The 21,911-nt window shown below is 47.4% G+C and overlaps 2 protein-coding genes across 11 annotated transcripts in view; one reads left to right on the forward strand and one right to left on the reverse strand.

Annotated features, from left to right (window-relative positions):
• Positions 1 to 7,100, reverse strand: part of VAMP7 (vesicle associated membrane protein 7) — a 24,769-nt gene extending 17,669 nt beyond the window's left edge. Inside the window, exons 1-2 of one of the 9 annotated variants that reach the window (XM_067304422.1) lie at positions 6,271 to 6,343; positions 5,575 to 5,660 (exon numbers count right to left, since the gene is read on the reverse strand). In XM_067304422.1, the coding sequence (XP_067160523.1) occupies positions 5,575 to 5,616 (42 nt within the window). In that variant the 5' untranslated portion in view covers positions 5,617 to 5,660; positions 6,271 to 6,343. Of the gene's footprint in view, positions 1 to 4,863; positions 4,987 to 5,565; positions 5,805 to 5,842; positions 5,941 to 6,270; positions 6,358 to 6,789 lie in introns of those variants that run through there. The other 8 variants (XM_067304421.1, XM_067304427.1, XM_067304423.1 and 5 more) reach the window with 8 other exon arrangements.
• Positions 6,401 to 15,913, forward strand: LOC106489821 (DNA-directed RNA polymerases I and III subunit RPAC2-like). Of its 2 annotated transcripts, none has more exons than XM_067304430.1 (5): positions 6,401 to 6,470; positions 12,010 to 12,107; positions 13,479 to 13,555; positions 14,655 to 14,737; positions 15,719 to 15,913. In XM_067304430.1, the coding sequence occupies exons 1-5, from the start codon at positions 6,432 to 6,434 to the stop codon at positions 15,764 to 15,766; spliced, it is 345 nt and encodes a 114-aa protein (XP_067160531.1). In that variant the 5' UTR covers positions 6,401 to 6,431; the 3' UTR covers positions 15,767 to 15,913. The 2 variants fall into 2 exon arrangements, with proteins under 2 accessions (XP_067160531.1, XP_067160532.1); XM_067304431.1 differs by having other exon boundaries at positions 6,411 to 6,467.
• The last annotated feature ends 5,998 nt before the right edge of the window (positions 15,914 to 21,911 follow it).

Raw genomic sequence — 21,911 nt, forward strand, 5'->3', positions numbered from 1 at the left:
TATGAAGCCTCCAGAGTTGGAAAAATGCATGCTATCATATAAGAGGACACACTTAATCAGCTCAGGTATCATCACATTAATCTACTCACAAATTCAAGATTTAAAATGCAAAACCACACGTCACATTGCAGCTGTGACATCTGCTCAGCTGATTTCAGTACATCCATAAGCCTCTTTTCTGCTTAGAAAAGACTTAGGAAGACTTCCAACCAAGGAAATCTTATTTTTCACTTTGCACTTGATACTGCCTGTCTTGTTTTGTGTCCAGAAACCTCTGCGTTCTGGCTGGAAAGATTATACAGCTATTTCAATGCAACTGAGTAACTTGGAAGCTTCTCTACAAATCAACACAACAGCAGCAAAGCAATGGTTTAGCCTTAGGATCCAAAGGCCACTTGTAGAAAGCCTATGAATACAGGCTGTGCCCAGCCGGACTTTCTACCCATCTGGCATTGACTGGAATGACCTCTTGATCTCCGTGAGGCATTCCGTATCAATAATCAATCCTACCAAGCACTGTGCAGACAGATCTTCCCTGAGCATCTTGTAATTTAATTTGAGCTGATGTACAACACAGGATCACAGCAATAATGGAAAAGGTGAGGTAAGAAGTGCAGAACTGTTAACAAGACCATGAAGTTATAATAGTCACTACTGCACAGTCCTCTCTGCTGCAACGCTCACAGCTCTCCTTTTTATCAGCCAGAACTTCACAGCTTCAGGCTTGGCCATCAGTGGTCAGACAACTTCCCAGAGGCACAAGAGCTCAACATTTGAGGGCAAAAGAATAAGCTTATGGACTTATTCAGAAGACATTCCATGGCTATGCCACAACCTTTAACCCAGCCACATGAGAGCACTGAGGTATTCAGAACTGGCATTGCAAAAGGGAACAGAAGGCAATGAATTAATCTGACAACAAGAAGTAAAGTAGACAGCATAATAAAAGCCCTCAAAGGACACTGCTTCAGAGTAAAGCACCCAACCAAATGCACCTCCAGAAAGAACTGACAGGGGAAGTTCATAGCATCAGCAAAGGGGAAGAAAGAACACATAGAACAAAGCCCCATATCATTCAGACACGAATTTTCAGACAAGTTGTTCTCCTTCACTCCTACCCGACCAGTCAGACAAGAGAAGAGCACCAAACCAAAGGGCGGAAGGAAGCGCCAGAGCACTCGGCAGCAGCCCCCTTCAAACACATTTGCTCCTTTCACTTCCTCCTGGCTTAAAGCTGGCACTCTTCAGACCCTCCCACATGCCATTTCTACCAAGGACAGGCGAAGTCTCCCTTGTGCATTGCTCGACTTAACGCAGTCACAGGTACACTGACTCGCAGCCTCACACCTGCCCTCTGACATTAAGTTCGTAGTCATTACAGAAAAGCCACATTATTCAGATCTTTAGACTGTAAAATAAGAACTGTTCGGAAAGGTGATCTTAAAGGGTCAGGACATATATTGTTTAATTAGCTATAATAAGCACTATTAGCATCCACCTGAAGATGGTAGAAGTTACAGAATATACAAGAGAAAGGGTAACATGGAAAGTTTAAGAGATAAAACAGGAGAACTCATCAGCCTGGAAGAAGATACCCAAGTAGAAAGAATGTAAAGCAAAAAGTTGTGATCATTCATCATTTCTAATACAAAATTGAGGAGAATGTTCTTGAGAACAGGTTCCACCAGAAGGAAGTATTTCTTCACACAGGGCATTCTCAAACTTACTCAGACGACATATCATGGATAAAGAGTTCACATGAACTCATCAGAAAGACTGACAAATTTAATAGAAGAAAAAAGAATCACTATTAAACTAACATCAGCCACCAGCAGCTCACTGGAGCCAAGTTTATCACGTTTCTTCTATTCTTCCACTCTTCCCTAGGCTTCCCATTAGTCACTATGGCCAATACTAGGCAGGGCTTACCTTTGGTCTGACTCAGTACAGCCATTCCTAACACAGGCAACCGCTTACTACAGAGAAGTTCAGGAGTTTTCCAGGGAGAAATATTATGAAACAAGTAATTTCTTCAAGCAGTAGGGCAGAAGGTCAGAGAAGTCAGATCCACGGTCTAGCCCCAGTGGAGGTTATGACTCCTGTTATGACTCCTTTGGCTTTAGTGCTGCCCTTCCCATCCATATAATTATGAGTTCTTTCCATAGAGAAACAGTCAATTACACAAAAGCTTACAAAATCCCAGCATTACTACTTCAGAGCAAATGGCTTAGAGGAGTTTAAAAGCACTCTTCCAAGCATCTCTTGCACTACTTCATCAAGCTTGACTAGCCAGAGAGAAAAAAAAAGAGAATAAAAAAGACAAGCAGAGAATCAAAGCCATTTGCAAAGGCTCTTAGAAGCCTGACCACAACCTTTTCCTTCCAGCATCACTGAACTAGCTTGCCAGACCACGTCTTGCCTAGAGTGTTTCAGAGCTGCCCCAGAAAAAAAAATCCAAACTTTCTTCCAGAAGGCTCTGTCTAGGAGCCCAGTGGTCAATGTTCATACGTACAAATCTCCTGGGGATACTCCTGTCATTGAGCTACTCCTGTGCTCTGACATCCTTCCGCTGAAGACTAAAGTGGCCACAGCACAACTTCCCCCTCGCCCTTTTTTTTTTTTTTTAAATCCAGCCTTAAATTGCTGTAGCAGCCACATGCCGATAGCAGAGCAGAAAAAAAATAGTCACAGATTCCAGAAATATTTTGCTGCCTTTGGTCTTAACCTACTCTCAGCTCTCCAAAGCACATTGCTAAAGACAGACAAGTCTGAGGGTCACAAAGTGAGACTTTAGCACGCTAAGCCAAGACTCACCTAACTTTAGTTAAACACAAGCTGAATAAGTCAGTAATCACAGCTCTCCCTCCACTGATCTGAAGAGACTGAAAGCTGATATGCACAGCACTATGAGTCAAATATGAGCATCTGGATAAAGAAGTGAACAGAAGTAGGGATTCCTCTAAGCTAAGCCATAAAGAAATAAACCATTTCTTGGAACCTTCCTGAAGGAACAACTACCTTTATGTGAATAAGCTGAAGCAGAAGAGAAGCCAAGCCAAGCCAAACAGACCCAACAAGTCAAGTTTATAGACAAATATGAAACAAGATTAGAACTTGGATAACAAGTTAAAGGCTCATCACACCAGAGACAAGAGCAGCCCTACAGCCGATTTTGATCTTGCAAAAAAAACCCAGAAAACCTCACATCCTCCAAAACCATACAACTGCTATGCAACTGTTGCTGGTTTCTCCTGATTAAAGGGACAGCAGCTCATTCTTCTGTCTAATGAGGACAGAAGGAAAGAGCACAAGCATCTTTCCCTCAAAATTAAACAACATCTGTGTCAAAAAAAAAGAGCATAAGTGTCAACAGGTATACACAACTGATCCTATGCAAGCTTGAACTGTTCACCTGTCCCTTACTTCATCTAAATTCCTGTAAATAATTAAAGCTAGAAGTGTGAACAACACAAAATACACTTCATTCCATTTTCTACTCACTCAGCACCTCCTCAGCAGAGTACTAATCTCATCAGGAGCTATCAACAGTGCTTCTTCTACCAGCAAGGAACTGCTGGGCAGCACAACTCTAAGTACTTGCAACAAGGATTACAACAGCACACTGCTCTGCAGCAATACTAACCGAAACAAGAGAAACGAATACAATCGTATCTGATCAGAGCCCCTGAGGTAGTCTGCAATGTTTTGGCCAGCCCAGCAACTTAACCAGAGTAGTGTCAGTGTGTGGTATAACACTAGGTCACAGCCAAAGATAAACAAACATGATTAAGCCCCTTGAGCAATCAGCTGACTGACAAATATCAAGAAATCAGTCTTTTCGCACAGAAATCAAAGAACAGGACCAATACAAAGGACCAGCTGTAAAACCAAACCAAAAAACCTACATGTACACATCATCTGTGAAAGGTCAGCAGTTTGCCATACAGCAACTAACCTCAGAACTACAGAGCCCACACAAGCACAGAGACACCTTAATTCCTGAAATGAAAAACTCTAGGTTCAAATTGAGGATTCTGAAGCATCTGCCACAACTTTTAAGAGTCTCCATTCTTTTAATTACAGGCTATTTGTAGAACTCTCATTAGTGAGTTAACAGATCAACAGGGCTGTTACCAACAGGACACAAGTAAGATGCTAGCTGAGACTTCAGAAGCTATCCAGACAACTTCAGCAGGAGGTCAGTAGCTTGGCCCTGCAATCCTGTGTCCTGAAACCAGCAGGCTGAATTCACAGTTCTCAGCCTTACTGAGTAGTCAACAGCCACATTCTCCCAGACACTCTTCCCTCAGCTTTACTGGAAGTAGATTAAATGAAGTAGAACAGACTAATGATGAGCATATTTCTCTCTCCAAGCAGTGTCTCATCCAGCTCTAAGAGAGCACAAACATCTCTTCCTAGAAAAAAATAAAATAAAATCTATTAAGCTGCTAGAGAACATCTTTCCTCAGAAGTTACAGATGAGTCTGGAATTATATCCATTGAAATCAACTACTTCACCTCTTCATATAACCTAGAAATCACAGTTAGTTTCTGTCTAAACTTACCATACTTAGTGGCTGAAAATAACCATGAGCAAGCCTTCCTAAAGGACAATTTGAACTCACTTAGAAATACCAGGCAGGCCTTACATCAAAAGGCTCCAAGGCAGGAGGGAAAGGGAAGGGGGGAAAAAAGGCTGTGTTTTCTGGGTGGCTGAGAAATGCCAGACCCAAAAAGCTCCTTAAGCTGTGCCCAAACCATCAGGTAGCTAGTACAGATTAAGTACAAAAGGGGATTTGAGTATTGCATTCATATATCCAGGACTAAATGCAAGATGTAGCACACCGCTATGTACAAGCTCACCTATATTTGACAGAATCGCCCATAAAAATCTGCAGCATCTTAGAGAATGAAAAATACACAGGTTCAGTCTTCACAGCTGAAACTTTAAACATCACATTGAAGTCTCCAAACATAGCAGATGGCCTATTATTTTCAAGTGAAATGAAAAAACAGAACTTGCTTGTTGCTCTGACTTCACTGAAGACCAAGAATAAACTGTCTGATGGTAGCTAAGATAGCTGGGGCAAGAAGTCAGCCCAGGGAAACTGCATCCATTCTCTATCACTCAGCAGTACTGCCCTTATCAGCCAGAGGGGACTCATCAGTGCTTCTTGATCAAAACATTCAAAGCTTCAGTACCAAGTGCTGGAGGATGTTACTGCTTATATTTCCAGAAATGCACTGTACAGAAAGCAAGGGGCCTCACATTACTACTGACTTTAAACCTAGAACAAGTTTAGGTGTTGCAACTCTACAAGTTGCAAGCTGCCTGGCTGCAAAGAAAAAGATCGTTTAAGCACAGTGACTTCAGCAGAAAGCAGTCTAGACTTCCCTTTAACCCTTCCTTGGCTTCTCCGAGTTATTATTTTTTTTCTTCCTTTTTTAAAATAGTTTAGAGGGTATTCCAACTATTAGTCCAATAGCTTATTTGTTCATTTTAAACCCGAGAAGCACATATTTCATGCGCTAATTTAACAGAAGTTTAGTTTCCTCTCTACACACACGGCTTACTCCAGCTGTCTCTTCTGGTTCATCACTAGGAATACAAGTCATTAGGCAAGATTAATCCAGTTTCTCTTCCAGGCCCATCACTTTTTCTGGAAGGCAATATCACATGTTTTACAAGAAAGGTAAAGAAACAGTATCACAGCTCTTGATTAAGCGGCTCGCTCAGGAGGTAACATGTAACAGCTGACACAGCCTAAAGCATGATTACTTCCACCCTCCCCCCAGCCCTCCTCTCACAAGCACGACTGCCGGTTCTTCATCAGCATCTAACCTTTAAGATCCTCACAAGCCAGTGACCCGAGTTATACCAACAGCAGGAAATTCCAAAGGTTAACTAAAACGGGCAGCGGCTAAGGGAGCTTCCCTCGCGCGCCTGGGCCCCGGGGTCCCGCAGCGGCGACCCAGCCCCACCGCCCCCGGGCCGCTCCAGCGGGCTGCCCTTCCCCGCCGACGAGCTGCGGCACCCGCGAGTTTCAGGGCCGAGATAAGGCGACGCGTTAAGGGCGGAGGGAAAAGGAAACCTGCTGAGGGAGCAGCGCGGCCCCGCGACGCCCCCGGAGCCCCAGGCCGGGGCCGCCTCCCCGGGCGGGGCGGGACCGGCCCGGCCCAGGCCGCCTCGCGGGAGGGCTCCGCTCCGGCCCCCCCCCCCCCCCGCGGCGGGCACCGGGCCCAGCCTCCCCCCGCCGCGGCCCCGCTCACCGCCCAGCGCGGACACGGCGCCGCGCTCGCAGGCGCCTCCGCCCGCCCGCCGCGCTCTTATCCGCCCTGCGGCCGCCCCGCCGCCCGCCGCGCGCGCACTTCCGGCGGGGCGCCGCGGCCGCGCTGCCTCCTGGGAGCTGTAGTTCGCGGGGCGCGCGGCCATGGCGGAGGAGGGCGAGCGGAAGGCCGCGCTGGAGGTGGTGGGTGCCGCGGCGGCGCGGGGGGAAGGGGCGCTCCGCGGGCGGGCGGCGCGGCGCTCCCGCGCGGTCTGTGGAGCGGGGGGAGCCGCAGCTCCCCATCTCCGGGGCGGGGGGGGGGGGGGCGGCGAAGGCGGGCTCGCCGGGGGCGGCTGCCCTCCGTGCTGCGGCCGCCTGGCGGGTCCGGCGGCGGGAGGGTGACGCCTCGGGCAGCGCTGCCTCCCGGCGGAGCGAGCCCCTCGGGCAGCGTCTGCCGCGGCGGCAGCGGGGGGAAGGCCCGCGGAGTCCACGCGAGCCGCAGCGTGCCCTCGTGCGCGTTTACCTTGGCGTCTGAGCCTCGGTCGTCCTGAAGCGTCGCATCTGCGGGGACCCGCGCAGCCCGCCCGGCTCTGCGCAGCCCGTGAGACCGCTCGGTCCTGCCGGCATCTGGCCTGGAGCTGTTGGTGCAGCTGCGCTGCTAACCCGCCTGTGAGGAGCAGGGGGAGAAAGAAGGAGGGGAAGTGTTAGGAAGAGTCTCCTGAAATAGGAAGGGCAGAGAGCTGAGAAGATGCCTCTGGCTTGAATTTCTTGAAATGTCGGTGTTTGAGATCTCCTTTATTGTCCTTTGGGGAACAGAAACGGTATCGTGTTAACCAGCTAGATGAGAAGAAGCTAGGACTAACATTTTATAAAGTAAGCTTTGATTTTTTTTTTTTTTTTTTTTTAAGATGAATTGCTGAGCACTTCTGAGCACGAGGCCTCGGGTGGCTCTGTGTGTTAGCCATCCAGACGCTGGCGGTGTGCCTCATCTCCTCGCTTACACCCATTCCAGGGTTGCTGGCGGGAGTCGACTCCTGAAAGGACTTCCTTCCTCCCTTCCTTCACCTCTGATGCCCGTTGCAGGCAGTGGAAGGCGCTAGGTGGCACTACACTTCATGCTAACAGGGTTTGAGGCCCCAAGCTGGCAGATACAGGAGTCAGGGTTACAGGGGACCGACACACGATCATCTGCTGTTCTGTGTGCCAGTCTATCAGTCAGAAAGAGGGGGAGCCGAGGACCAGGGCAGCTGTACAGGAGAAACAAGTGGGCTCTTTAAATTGCCTGGTTTTAAAAGTTCCCTTTGGGGACTTCCTAGCACAACAGTTTTCCATAGTCCCTCAATCTGTAGGCTTCAAAACTTTTCCTAATGGCACGGCATACCCTACAGAAGGAACTCCAGTTTCTTGGCAATAGTTGGTTTTTTTTTTTACTTTCCATTTTTAGGTTTTGCATGACCAAATTCTTGCCCCTGGTGTGTGCAAGCCACGGGTTGAAAGCCACTGTTGCGAGGAAGCCCAATCCTTCAAGTCTCATGTGATGAATGAAACTGATGTTTGAAGAGCTACAGTTATGAGAGAGGCGCTTGGCAGCAAACCAGGCTCTCAGAGTGAGGAATGCACTACCATAAAAAAATGGGAGAAGGTGTAGAGAGTGTTATTGGTTCATAAAAACTGAAGTAGCAAAGGACTGTATGTTCTGGCCTAAAAGACTAATTATGCATAAATGGCAGTTAGGATAGGAACAAGTGACTCGTAGGACTGTTCCCTTCCTGCTTCATATCCAATCCTGATGCCATATAGCTCAGTGCTGTGCTAATATATATGCCACTGCAGTACCTAGGCACCAAATTCAATGCTAAATAATTCATCATCGTAAATCATAGCTTCTCTAAGCAGGAGAACTTTCTGAAGATGAGAGATTGTGGCTCTTAGGCTTGCTTAGCAGGTAGAGGAGAAGGATGTCCGATGCCTGGGTGGCCAGGCCTCAAGGGCTGTGTCCTGACCTTGCCGGGAGGGTATACCTTGGATAACCTTGGGTTTTTCCATCTCTGCAGTCCCTGAAACATTTGAATTTGATCAGTCCTATATTTCAGATTCCCAAAGATGCCTTGAGATCTCATCAGCTCTTTCTTCTTCCTGTATCATAGTACAAGAACAGCTTGGTAATATTATTGGCAAATCAGCATGTAACCAAAGACAAAAGACTCCAGAAGAGCAGAATTCTCTACCCCATGGGAGTCAGGGCTTTTCTCCAGGTTGGCTCATAGGAGAATGAGTTTTCATGTGATGGATAGTTTGGTACCTAGACACCTCCTGGATGAGACCTGTAGGAATTCCCTGAGAAATCTCAGCTTTCTGTCTCCTGCTACAGGCTTGATTGCTGTCAGGATGAGAAAGGACTCCATCCTTCAGGAGGTGTGCTCTCAGAGAGAAGGTGGCTGTTTTCCTCTGAAGCATCAGATAGCATCTATGCCAGCTGCAAGAAAACATGACTAGGTGGGCCAATGGCTTGATAAGAAAGGAAGCTTACATTCCTGCTGAGATCCTGAATTGTATCAGAGGACTCTTCACAGGAAAGAAGAGAGAGAAATCAAATCTCTGTGAAGCAAACAGATGTTTGCTTCACAATGTGTTTCTTTCAGCTGCATGAACCAGCCGTGCTCTGGCTTTTATCTGCCTGGTCAATGCACTGGGTGCGCAGATTGCAGTAAGCAGTCAGAGAAAGCTGAATTCATTGTAGCATCTTGCATGGTGGATCAGCTTCTTCATCTCTGCCACATGTTGCCTCTCTTAAGCATTTGCTGCAGCCCGATGAGTTGACCCAGCAACTGTACCAGAGACATGTCCTTTTCCATTTCTCACCTTCCCATGCACACATTTTTTTCAACTCTGGGAATGTATCTGAAGTCAATGCAACTTCCAGTGCTGTATGTTAAAGCCCCAGTCATCCTATTTTTCAGATCTTTTTTATACAACATTGTAACTCAGCTGTAAACATTTGGTCTCAGCCTGGAAAGGCGTCTCTTGGCTCTTGCATGCACATTTGTTTGTTCCCCTTTCTGTCCAGGGGAAGAGTTTAACAGCTGAAGCCTTGATACAGGATTCAGCAAATCTAGCTGCAGAATCAAATCTCCTGCCTGAATCTGGGCAAACTGTTGAATCACCCAGTACCTCAGTTTCCCATCTGTAGGATGGAGTTATAGTTCTTTTCTCCTCCATGCTCTGGCTACAGTGGGCAGGTAGAAGTGCTGTGTGGATCCCTTGCTCCACAAGATTTTTTAGCCCAAAGGCAGGATAATACAAATACAGCTGTCTGGCTGGGTCCATATGCAGTACAGCTGCATTTATGCAGTGCTGAATTCATTACTGCAGATCATGCCAGTTGTCACTAGAAGTGGAGGTGCTGTTCAACACTGTGTGGAGACCCTAGAGCGGTCTGGGCAGGGCCAGAGTTGTCTCTGGGCTAAGGAGTATGCAACAGTTGTGTGCTTGGGCTTCTCACCCATCCGATGACCAAATTACAAGTGTGTCACTGTCCAAGCGAACAGAAGTGTACCTGTCTTGTGGGGGTCAGGGGCACTTGTGATTTTGGCACATGCCTGGGCACACTTCTAATCCTGTGACGGGATGCAGGAAGCAAACTGTGAACCAGGTGACCTGTCCTGGCAGACAGGTGACTCCTGAGTTAGTCTGTCCTTGTTTGAGCCTGTAGCTTTTGGAAGAAAACAAGCTCTTAAGTACGATTGGTGTTATTAATCTTAATAAATACTTTCTTGGAAGGCCTTACAGTAGGACAGACTGAGGCCAACAGCTGGTTCTGGGAAGAAAGAGGGAGGAAGGATTTTGAGTCCAGCAACTGGAAGAGCAGGTGAGGTGTCTCCTCCATGCCACTGACTGCGCAAGTGGCCTTAGGCAAGTCACTTACACACTATCTTTCCACATCAAGGGAACGTGTTTTTGCTACTGCCTTATTTTCCCTGTCAGTATTGCTTTGATCATGGGAATGGCTTGCAAGATGCTGGGAGATGACAGAGACCATATCAGTCCAACATCTTCATTGTCACTATAATGTTGCTGCATCACATCTACCCTTATGTGATAGCTGGTGCATCGGGAGTCCGCCCTTGAATTGTGCTGCAGGTCTGGGTGATCTCTCCTTCTCGGAAATCAGTCTGCCTTCCCCTTCTGAAATGCTGAGTCAATTCCTCGTTGTGGTTGTACCTGCAGGAGGAGGAATGGGACTGCTGTGGGGTGTTGCTACACAACGGGAAACGTGAGGGGTTATAAATCTCCTGGAGCGGTTGAGGATTTGGCTGCGGGCAGGATGTGAAGAGTTCAGTGCTCGTCTGGGCCTGGCTCCACACTTAACCTTGAAACCTCTCTATGCTGCTGAGAGAGGAAACGGTTGGGGGCTGTTGGGGCATGTCAGGCTCCACAGTGGCTGTGCTGAGCCTGGGGAAAGGTCAGAGGATCAGCAACCCGCTGACAGCTGAACGATTAATTAAGTGACTTGTTGGTTTTGGAGAGGATCTCAAACAAGTCTGCTTAGGAAGTCTTAGCTGGCAGTGCTGTTTGCAGGCACTTGAGCCAAAAGCAGCAGGAGGATTAGAGGTTGACTTCTGGCAGCAGGCTTTGCTGGGTTTGTTATGTGTGGGGTTCAGCACCCTTGAGGCTCGCTGGCGGATGCCTAAAGGCTCCCCAGGCACATCCTAAGCATATGAATTAGGACTTGCACGTAGCGACTTGTGGCAAAGCTTCCTTTGTTTTCAAGCTGAGATGAGATTTCTCTGCTGACAGGCAATGTCGTTCCCCCCCCCCCCCTTGAGATTTTTTTGACCTCTCATTCATGTCTAGCCACCTGCTGATGGTGGGACCTGGCAGCACACCAACCTGAGCAGTTGGTCCCAGCCACTTTGCATCGTGAGTCCTGAAGGCAGGCCAGCCACAGACTTTATTTGGCCTCCTTTCCTCTCCCTTGAAGAGGAAGGATGCAAAGGCACTGTGATAACAAGGGAAATGTTTGCCTGGAGTCTGTAATTTTGCACCTTTCCCTCTGCTGTGGAGCTGCTCTTTGTCACACTGCAGCATCCAAGATGTGAACTGTGGAGATGACCCAGAAAGACCCACAAGCCCTCCCTCACATCGGCTGAGTTATGGTTTCTCTTGGCCCTGGGACCAGCCTCTGGCACTCTGAACGACCCCCAAACATATTTCTAATGAAGTGCCATCATAAGTATGTTCTCTTTGGATGTACTCTCTCTCTTAGCTCTCTTATGAAGTTTTTCTTGCCTTGTGCGGTGGTGCTTCTGTGCTGGGATAGCTTTTAGAGCATGTAGGCCTCTAAATACAATTTAAGAGCATTCCTGATTCTTCCCTGAGAGACTGTGCTTTTGGGGGCATCACCCAACTGGCTCCTTAAGAGACTTATAACACTGATTGTGGATACTTATTTTTTATTAAATTGTACTTTTAAGACTCCTTGCATCAAAGGCACCTTACTTATCTGCAGGTAGTTAGCTGCGTATGACCTGGGCTCATACATGGAGTCCCCCCCAAAGCTGGCCCTGCGTAGAGAGCCCAGTTTGCTGAAACAGCATCGAATATCATTTTCTCAGCCCCTGTTCACAGTTACCCTGATGCAAGTCAATTAGTTGGACACAGTAATTTATTCTTCACTGTAGACCTGGCCTTTTTTACCTCAGAAAGTACCTTACAGCATTTCTTCTTTCCCAATTTGTGGCAGGTCCAGGCAGATGGGACAGATGGAAACTGTGTCACATTTGTGTTGCATGATGAGGATCACACACTTGGCAACTCCCTCCGATATATGGTCATGAAGAAGTAAGTGGAGTCCCTGTGGTGCCTGGCATCATTGAGTATCCCTCTGTCTCCTACCCTGGCCTTCTCCTTAGTAACCTGTGTCTTAATTTTTGCTAGAGCAAGGCATATGCTCAGAAACTATCTCCATTCACATCTTTTAGGTTCTTTGTATCAGGCATGTGATATCAAAGGCCTTCACAGGGCCTGATCCTAGTCTGTGGACTTCCTGGCTTGACCTCAGACCTGCCTCATCCCCATGAACTTGCCTGATGCCCTGGGCTCCGGGCTGCTCCTGGCTGCCATCTCCAGGCTTGCCATACTCCCTCACTGGGAGGTGGTGGGGTGGGGTCCTGACTGGTGAGGCCCCTACCCTGCCAGCTGTGTTACCAAGCTTCGCTCCCTGTCCCTTAGGGAGCAGCTGGCCCTCACTGCTCTCTGACAGTTAGTTATGGGAGAAATTTAACATCTGACGTGCAAAAGTCTTCTGAAAGCCTGTGCCCGCTGGTAAAAACGATGCCCAAATCCATGTAAGTGCATGTGATCGGAGAGTACCTCTATCTCCTCCTGGGACATGTCGCCTCAGAAGTGAGGGTAGGAATAGCTAGTATTAAGCAAACTGATAATCTTGCATACTCACTTGGAGACACAGAGTTGATGCTGGGAGTTAATTATTTGGCTGCCTTCATCAAAATATACAAATAGGGTCACGCTGGTCATGTAATTTTACTGAACTGGACAGCACTGAGGGTTTGTGAAGAGTTCCTTATAAACCTCAGAAGAATTAGGACAGGGAGTTGAATGCGTCATCTCAAATGACAGCTATGTTGCAAATGTCATGTGAATTCCTCTGATAAATCGTCATGATGAGAAAAGCAGCAAACTCTTTGCAAGGGGCTGTTCTTTTTGCTAAGCACGCAGATGTTCTCCCAAGTGGAGCCACCTCTGGGTATGAAGGTAGATGCCAGGCAGCCTGCAAACCATCTAAGTAAATTCTTGCAGTGCTCTAGTCCCCTCAGCCACTCTTTCTCAGCAGAAGTACAACAAGTTGTTTTACAGAGAAGTTTCCAAGCAGCCAGGATCCCCTGTTTTAACTTTTCAGGCCTGCTGCTCTGCAGCTGGCAGTGTCCACGTAGTGCCTAGAAGAGTGCCAGCTGTGTCCTTCATCTGCAGAGCTCCAGCCACAGCTTGAAGAGAGATGAGGAATGTGAATAAGGCTGCATAGGTAGTTTCCCTTCTCTGTACCCCTACCAGAAGACCCAGTAACCTCAGAAACATCTTGAGAGCCGGTGGGTTTGCTAGCTGTTGGGGTTGCCTGAGCATCTGACTTTCCTGAGATTTGCTGTGAACTTGCCTGGGTTTCACTGCTGTCTTTCTCTCTCTCTCCTCCTGCAGCCCGGATGTGGAGTTCTGTGGCTACTGCATCACTCACCCCTCTGAAAGCAAGATTAACTTCCGGATCCAAACCAGGGGTATGGGCACATGCATTGCCTTTGTGCTGGGGTACTTCTGTGGGATTCTCCCTGCTCATGTCAGGCCTCAACCGTGGGTCGTAAAGAAAGGATGGAAAGCACTCTTCTCCTCTGCTGAGCCATTATGCTACAGTTTTTCTGTAAGATTGAGCAGTGTCCTACCAGCTGAGGACTGAGGAATGCATGGTTTTGGTCCCAGACACCTGGGTTGATTGGCAGCAGTCACTGAACTGTAGTGCAGGGGTGGAGTAGGTCTGCCAGTCGCAGTCAGAGGTGATGGGTGCTCCATCTCCCCCTAAATAAGTTTGGGGTTTGGAAAGCAAAGCCAAGATGTGCTGACTTATGCAGCTGCTATCGCAAACCCATACCTCGTGAGAGAGTTTGTTTCTGCTTGTCCCTCCATGTTATCCTGCAGCTTTGGTCATCAGGCTGTGACCTGAAGCTCTTTTGAAAAGCCTCATCAGTCTGTGCTCTTCCACAAACTTGCCTCTCAAAGAGGACTTTGTCCCCTGATAATAGATCGCATGAACACCTCTGAGTCTCTTGCCAACCCTCACTCCTCCCAGCTCACCAACCCCTCCAGTACAGTCCTCTTTCTCATCTACTGCCCTCCACCCAGGCCTTGTGGAGTCAGCAGCTTTCTCTGCTGCCTAGAGGGATGGCATTACTTCATTTCTTGCCCATGGGGCTGTTCCCTTGAGCATCAGGTATGTAAAAGACACCAGTTCCTAGAAGCAAGTAGCTAGATTGTGCTCACTGAGTCTTTAATTTTTTAAAAGTGGTACTTAGTACTTTGGTACTTAAAAATACTTAGGCTGTTGGTCTTGCCAAAGGAGCCCTTTCCCCATGTGAACTGGCTGTGGGAAAAATTTCTGCTGTCCCTGGGCCATAGGCTGGACCATCACATTGTGCTCAGTTCTCAGGCTGACGATGGTCCGAGAGGGGAGAAGTGTGTGGGCGCGTACCCAGGTGCTGGCATGAGAGCCTCTCCCTGTCGTGGGGCCTACCCCTTTGCGCTGCCGCTGTGTGGCAGGGAAGAGGGCTGCCAAACCCTTCTGCAGCCACCTCCCATTTCACTAATGCGTCTTCTTTCCCGAAGGGGCCCTTCCTGCCGTTGAGCCATTCCGAAAAGGGCTGAACGATCTGATGGGCGTTTGCCAGCACGTGCTCAACACCTTTGAGGTGAGACTGTTGCCTTAAGAGCTCGGGGGCCTTTTCTATCTCACAGTCCCAGAGGGGAGGGGGATGGGCTGAGAGATGTGTTATAGGCACTTTTGACATGAAAACATGACAGTATTTTCAGACATTCTCTACCTGACCCTGATTTGACCCTGGTTTTCCAAGTCCCAAATCACCCTTTTGGCCCTTAAGGTTGAGGGAGAGGAGAGGAAAAATGAGTGTCTGCAAAGCCCTGTGGGTCCTCTAATGAAGGATATTTGCATGGGACTCAGCAGAAGTTATCATTTCTCCATGACTGTTTCTGCCAGTTTTCCTTCTTGCTAGAGCATTAAGGAGCAGAAACTCATGCAGGTAATGGAGGAAGAAGTTCTCAAGAGACTTCCCATCTCTTCCCTGAAATGAGAAAGTTTCTGAGCTTTTCCCTTCCTGATGAGAAGCAACACCAGTGCCAAAGCATCCACAAGGGGTTTTGTTTGAGCCAGGAGAAAATTTGAGCTGTAGGCCCCTGCCATATCCCGTGGCTGATCTGTGGACTACATGTCTCTAAATGATGCCCCTGGAGATGTATTTCAGCAGGACACCAACTGAGAGATTGAACTGGAATCAGTAAAGGAGATCCTGGGAGCTGGAATCAGAGCTGCTGCATATGTTCTTGCACGGTGTGCTTGATTGCTCTGAGATGGGTCTAGTCCTGCCTTCCTCAAAATGTCTAGCAGGATGAGTCCAGTACCTGCACAAATTCTCTCTAGGGAATGCCCCTGCAGTTAGACTTAAGCAGCATGGCCTAGCTTCCTTTTTCTTGCAGTGGTTGTAAAGTTCAGTCATTTCTGAAAGTACCTGGAGCTCTGTCAGAGCCTCCTGAGTCCTTCAGCTTTTCCAGGCATTGGACTGAGAAGCTGCAACACAGACAAGGATGGTGGCAATGTTGTGTTTGAATCACTCAGATATACACTGTTAACATTTGTCCTTTGCTCTTGTTTGCAGAGGAGCATGAAGGAATACAGGGCCCAGAGGGAAGAAGAGATGCAGTAGCATCTGGAGATGGCAGTCCCCTGTGGATAATGTGTGTAGAGTGTGTGTGTGTGTTGAATTCCCCATGTCAAGAGTTTTTTGTTGTTTTTTATGACCACTTTGAAGCAAATTTGTATTTCCTCTAATAATAAAGTTTATGAAGTGTGATCCTGCAAAGGTGTCACTGTGTTTAGCTCAACACAGGTGCAGAAGGAGATAGCCAAAAGGCAGTTCCTCATCTTTCGCTGTTCTGTGTTATGTCTTGTCCTCCCCAAATGTTGTTGCCATTTCCTGCTCAGGATTTTCAGACCCATGCATGGTGTTGCAGTCTGCACAGCATTCAGTTTGGTAACGTCAGGCTTTTAGAGAGGCAGCACCGTCCCCTGATTTTAACCTTTTTGTTGCTGGCCCCAGTGCAGTTGACTTGAGCAGATATGGCCAGTGTTCATGTTTAAACAGGTCACTATAAAATGATACTCTGCTCATTTGAGGGTGAGATGAGTAAAAAGCCCTTTTGTAACCTCCAAAAAATGCAGACAAATGCAAGCCCAGCCCACTCTTGATGAGCAGGTCTGAAGAGTACGACATTGAAACCCTGCTCTTGTTTGGATTTGTGGCAACTCGCTGAGTGAAAGCCTTTTATTAAGTGTAACGTGGCATGAAATTGCAGTTTATCTGCTCTGTGCCAGGTGTGGGAGTGTGAACCTTTCCAGTTTACTCAGCTCCAGGAGACACCTCTCTCTCTTTTCAGTGGAGGTCTGCAGTTACCAAAGGAACCTGCTGACACTCAATTAAGTATTTAGCAGACTTTGCAGACCCCCTGCCGCTTAATACGAAACACCCAGAGACTTTCCTTTCAAACACCAACGTGTTTTATTAACATACAGAGAAATAAGACAGAGAACATAAAATGTCAGGATTTCTGTATAAAATCATTCTTTCAAATACAAATTGACAGAGTTGGTCTCTCTGACAGGCTGGCAGTGTGTTTGTGTTATCAGACATAAGGTCGAGAAGCCAGCTGAGTGCTACATTTCATAATAAGGCTCCTTTGCATCTCTGCTGCAGTAGATTCATCTTTCCCGTATCTATAGTTGTCTGCTGCCTTGGGTGGCTGCAGTGGCTTTACTTTTGGCTAATTCTGTTTGGCCTGGTTTCTTGATGCAGAAACCTCTGTCTGGGATAAATATACTTTTGCGTAGAGCTTGGGACCAAGCAGGAGCGTGTAGGGGAAAGGAAAGAGGGGCTTTGCCTGGTTGATGCCTGGCAATTGTTTCACCCTGTGGCATGGCAGGCATGAACACAGGCCTGCAGACACAGCACTGTCTTCTGCATGCATGATCAGATATCATAATGCAAGAAAGCAATTTTCCTGGTTTGGGGGAAGAGGGAGAAGGGGTGGAATAAACTAGAACCTGACTCTTGCACCAAGACTCAATCCCATGACTGCTCAGCAGAGGCATCATGGAGAGTAACAAACTTTTTTAAAAGGTCTCGAAACTCAGTTGGCCATTGATGCAACGGTCACTTCCTCCAGCACCCATGGGATGCTGTGTGCCATGTGCCAGCTACATGTTCCCTGAGCTGGGCTGCAAGGCTTGCTCTGTTCTTGGACTTCCTTTGCACCGGAGGAGCAAGGGAAGGTTGAATATACTCATAACTGTACAGCTCTCCTCTGTGAAGGGCAGAAGGAGCTGGCAGCAGGGAGCTGTATTTGCATTTGCACTTCCATGAGCAGCTAAAACCAGACTGCGTATGCATTCCTCCTCTTCTGATGTTCATTGCTTTCTCTTTGGGCTGCAGCTTGTTCGTCTTGATCTTGTTTGCAGTCTAAGGGAGACCTCCTAGCTCTGGGAAAGTGGCATTTGGATGTCAAAACAATATAGGAGCTTTAAAAGGATACTGTTTTCAGTTGGTATCTCAGCTATCTTCTCCTCTCCCTCCTCTCTCACCCTTGGTCAAACTTTGTGATGTTGCGTTTGAAGGGAGACATTGGGGAGGAAAACGCAAGGGAAAACCTATACCAAAAGAGACTTAAGTCACTGTGAAGCAAATCTGCGGCAAGGGATTAATTCATGGCAGTCTGTTTGTTGCAATATTAATAATGTGCAGATCTGCAACTCATTTTTGAACTATTTAAGCCTAAAATGTTGATATGATTGTAGCTGCTAATGCAGGAATGATCAAATCTGCTCTTGGAGCATAAAAAGAGATGTTAGCCACTTGGGACACGGAAGGTTATATAAGGTAAAAGGATTCCCCTGTGTGACTGTAATTGGTATTTGCCTTGTGAATATTAGCAGGTTCTATCTGTTCTGTCTGTCGTTAGGAGCGGATCATGCTTCTTGGAAGTTTGGGATGCTGCTCCTTATGACATTACCAAAGATAACTATAGAAAATTTTCAAAGTGCTTCAATCTTCACTGAAATTAATAGGAGCTGTGCATTTAAATGTGCTAGTCCCCATGTGCTGTGCAAACAAGAGACAGAACAACCTTTCTTCAGCTGCTGGCAGGCACTAAACTGCATGATCGTGCTTATCGCTAGTTTGGATAGAGCTGGAGGAAGCCAGGCTGACGTAACTGAAGCTGTTCTGGACAGAAAAGGGCCTTTGCATGCTTTGCTCTTGTTTCAGTGCGGTAAAGGTTGTCTTTTACCAGTTGGGACTGGCCTTATTTTGCAACAAGGAGGGCAGGAGCAACCAGGGCCTAGTTTGCAGCTTTAAACTCATAAGCTTCTTTCTTGCTTTGTCATTTCACTAGTTTGTCACTCACAGCTTCCCTACCGGGAGGATGTGCAGAGCCTGATGCTCTCTCCTGCCTGTTGGAGGCACAGGTTTCATTTTAGCAGGCTCCTGTGTCCCCAATCCAAAGTATCTCTCACCTCAAGAGAAGAGTATCTCCTTCCTTCACATCTTGGCACAATGGGCTGGTGTCCACATCCCTCCCGAATCTGGAATGATCTCATTTCCAAAGAAAACTGCTTCTCCTGGCTCTCTGCCCAAGGGATCCTTTCTTCTGCCCACTCCAGCTCTTGTTTGGCATTATTTCTTTTTAATTAAGTGCAGCCCTGTGACTGGCATTGCAGGGTTGGGTTCGAACAAATGACCTGAAAACTGGCACCTGGGCTAGCAGAGAAACAGCTCAAGTGCCAGAGGAGCAGAGACAGTAGGATGGAGGAAGTCACGTTCCATGTGCACATGCACGCTTATCCTCAACTTTCTCAAGTGCTGCTTTGGGGCTGAAGCTGGCCCTGCTCATTGCATCTGTTGGTCCTGAGTTGCCTATTGTGACCTAGACTTACCAGCTTAACCTGACAATTCTCCCTGTTTCCATCTCCAAATCCGACCCATAGTATCCTCTGGTCACTAGAGCTGTCAGCCTTCTCCAGGTCATCCAGACTATGAGAGCACTGACCCAAATGAGCCACCAGCAAGTCCTCTGCTTGCACACTGCTCCTCCCCATGTGACTCCCACAGTGGAGTCCTCAACAACCAGGACTATACTCCAGGCTTATGCAATGCAGCAAGGACCCCAAAAGAGGAAGCTATTGGCTCAACCTGTGACTTAACCACCAGCCATTTCAGGTGAGTGTGAGGTAGACTTTCAAAGAAGTCCTGTTAGATAGATTGCATCCTAATTACTGCCTGTCACTGGGAGCTGCTCACCTGACAAGATCTGACACCTCCAAGGGCCTCCTCATTGTGTGGCCCAATAAACAGAACCTTGTTTGAAGCGACAAGTCAAGAGGTTTCTAACTACTGGAAATCCTCTGGTGACATACGTGGCAGCAGATGGAAAGGTCAGTGCATCCCATCTGGCTTTTACCACCCTCCCTTCCAGCCACCAGCACTGAGCAGCTGCCCTGGCATCTCCTGAGCAGTCTAGGCCCACTGCTCAGGTGAGTGCATGAGTCTTAGTACCAACAGAGGAACAATGGCAGAGATGTTAATCTGGAGCAAATCACACTGTAGCAGCTGCTTGCAACCAAACAGTGCTGGCCCTGGCTAGGAGGAGAAGGCCTGCCACATCCTACCAGGAAACTGCTAGGAAGTTAGGTTATCTGAAGCTGAATTTGCCACAGTTTGGGATGGAGCAGAATCATTGAGGCCTGGCACTGGGCTTAATTTGCCACTGGCTCGCCCACTGCTATGCCCTTGATTGATTGATTTCAAGTCACAGACTCCATTTGCCTGTGAATGTGGACAAATGTAGAAATATATAGAATTCACATTTTTTTAAAAGCACAATCATTTAAAAATTCCTTCTGCTATGAAGACGTCTATGCTGAAACATTTCAGGATTTATCATTTTTCTCCATTGACGTCATTTGTGAAGTGCAGCCAGCTCTGTCACTGTTAAATTGATACAGACAAATCTGTTCTCGTAGGTATGAAAGACTGTAGAAAACATGCTGGTCCAGATGTTTTTCAGTCCTTCTGTTTTCATTGAAACCTGTCTGTCTTTCCAAAATATGATCTTTTTTTATAAAACATTTGCATTTTGGTGAACACTAAGCTAAAAAAAACCCAAGACTTGAAAATATTTTTCTTTATTTGCAGGTCTTTTCTCACCTCCCTTTTTTCTTTTTCCTTTTTCCCTTTTCCCTTTTTTCAGTGACAAGAGGAAAAAGGGAAAGAGGAAGGAGAAAAGAGGTAAAAGAAAAAAAAAACAGAAAAGACATCAAAAACTGTTACTGAAACTGTCTCATACAGGTTTTCTTGACCTTTCAGCAAGAGATGCAAGCACAATGGTTCTTAGAAAGTCATGCTGGGAAAAGCACTTGGAGATTAATTGTTTTAAGGACTAAATTTGTGAAAGCTCTTTGCTATATTTCAGTTAGCTCCAGCAGCAATTTGAGCTGGGATCAGGCCTTCCCCATCACCTTTCCCAGCCTAGTTTGACCCTGAGAACAAGCATCTTTTTGTCCTTTTTACAAGTGGCCTGAAGCTTGGTAGCATGGTGCTGTGGCCAAAACATCCTGAAGTTCATCCCCACTGCCCCATTGCAGCCCTGCCTTGCTAGCAGAGGGAAGATGAACTCCTGGCACCAAAACCCAGGTCACCTGTTTTTTCCTTTCAGAGCTGTGGCCTTGCAGGTGATCCCCAGGGAGCCAATGACTGAAGGAGGCTGTGGAATTTCCAGCTGTTGAAGACTGCAGAGCAAGGCCAGATGCTTCCCTGGAAGGGCTCAGGTCTTTGACCCTCTCACTTGCATCCTGTGTCAGGCAAAGAATTAGCTGCTTCTGGTTACAAAGGGGGCTTGAAAGGTAAGGGCTGGTTCTTTGGTCCCAACCTTATCCAGATTCAAGCAATCTCTGCCTTCCTGTTACTGAACTCACAGACTCTTCCATGGAAGGACAGCGCTTTGGGCCAGCTATGGTGCCTGGCTAGAAAGGAGCTAACCGGTCCTGTGGGAGGGGGAAGCTGGAGCAGATGGTTTGGTTGGATGCTGCCATTAGCTTTACCAAGGATGTCTGGTCCCCCAAGCCTAGCTGTCACACACACACACACACACACACAATCATTTTCTTGTGCCATATGCAGGTGGGGTGAACTTCATCGCCAGGAAGAGAGCCTGGGTTAAATTTTCCGGGATCAGGTAGAGAGAAATTTAGCCTCCAGCCCTCTGTTAGTGCTCCCCAGGGCAGGCTGGTCACATGATAAAGCTGAGCTGCTACTCATCCCTCCATATCATGGCTGGAGATTTCAGGCCATTGATTTCAATAAGACCTATGTGGTGCCTAGGTCTTATGCTGGCTTTCTGCCCAGGGACAAACTGTCCCAGGAACAAAGAGGGAGAGAGTAAGAGAAGTAGCTTTGGCTTTGCTTTCACTTTCTCAGCTGGAAATTGTCGTTCGTGTTCCTCACCCTCTCCTTCCCATCTCGCATCCATTTCAAAGTGATCACATCTCAGCCTTTCTTCCCTGTTCACCCACGTCTCTTCCCCACCCCATGTTGCCACCTAAGACAAATGGCTGTAAGTCACTTGGTTTTCCTACACAGAAATGAAAAACCCTACACAATTTGAATCCCCTTCTTCCCCCTCCCTCAGAGGCAACTTGAACCAGAAGATGGACAAGTGCAACTTGGAGGCTGTATTCGGAGCTAGTCCTGGGGTCAGTGAATTGCTGCAGCTCCTTTCAGGTTGGTTATAACAGGAAGGCAG

This window comes from Apteryx mantelli, chromosome 13 (assembly GCF_036417845.1).
Source record: "Apteryx mantelli isolate bAptMan1 chromosome 13, bAptMan1.hap1, whole genome shotgun sequence".
Lineage (NCBI taxonomy): Eukaryota > Metazoa > Chordata > Aves > Apterygiformes > Apterygidae > Apteryx > Apteryx mantelli.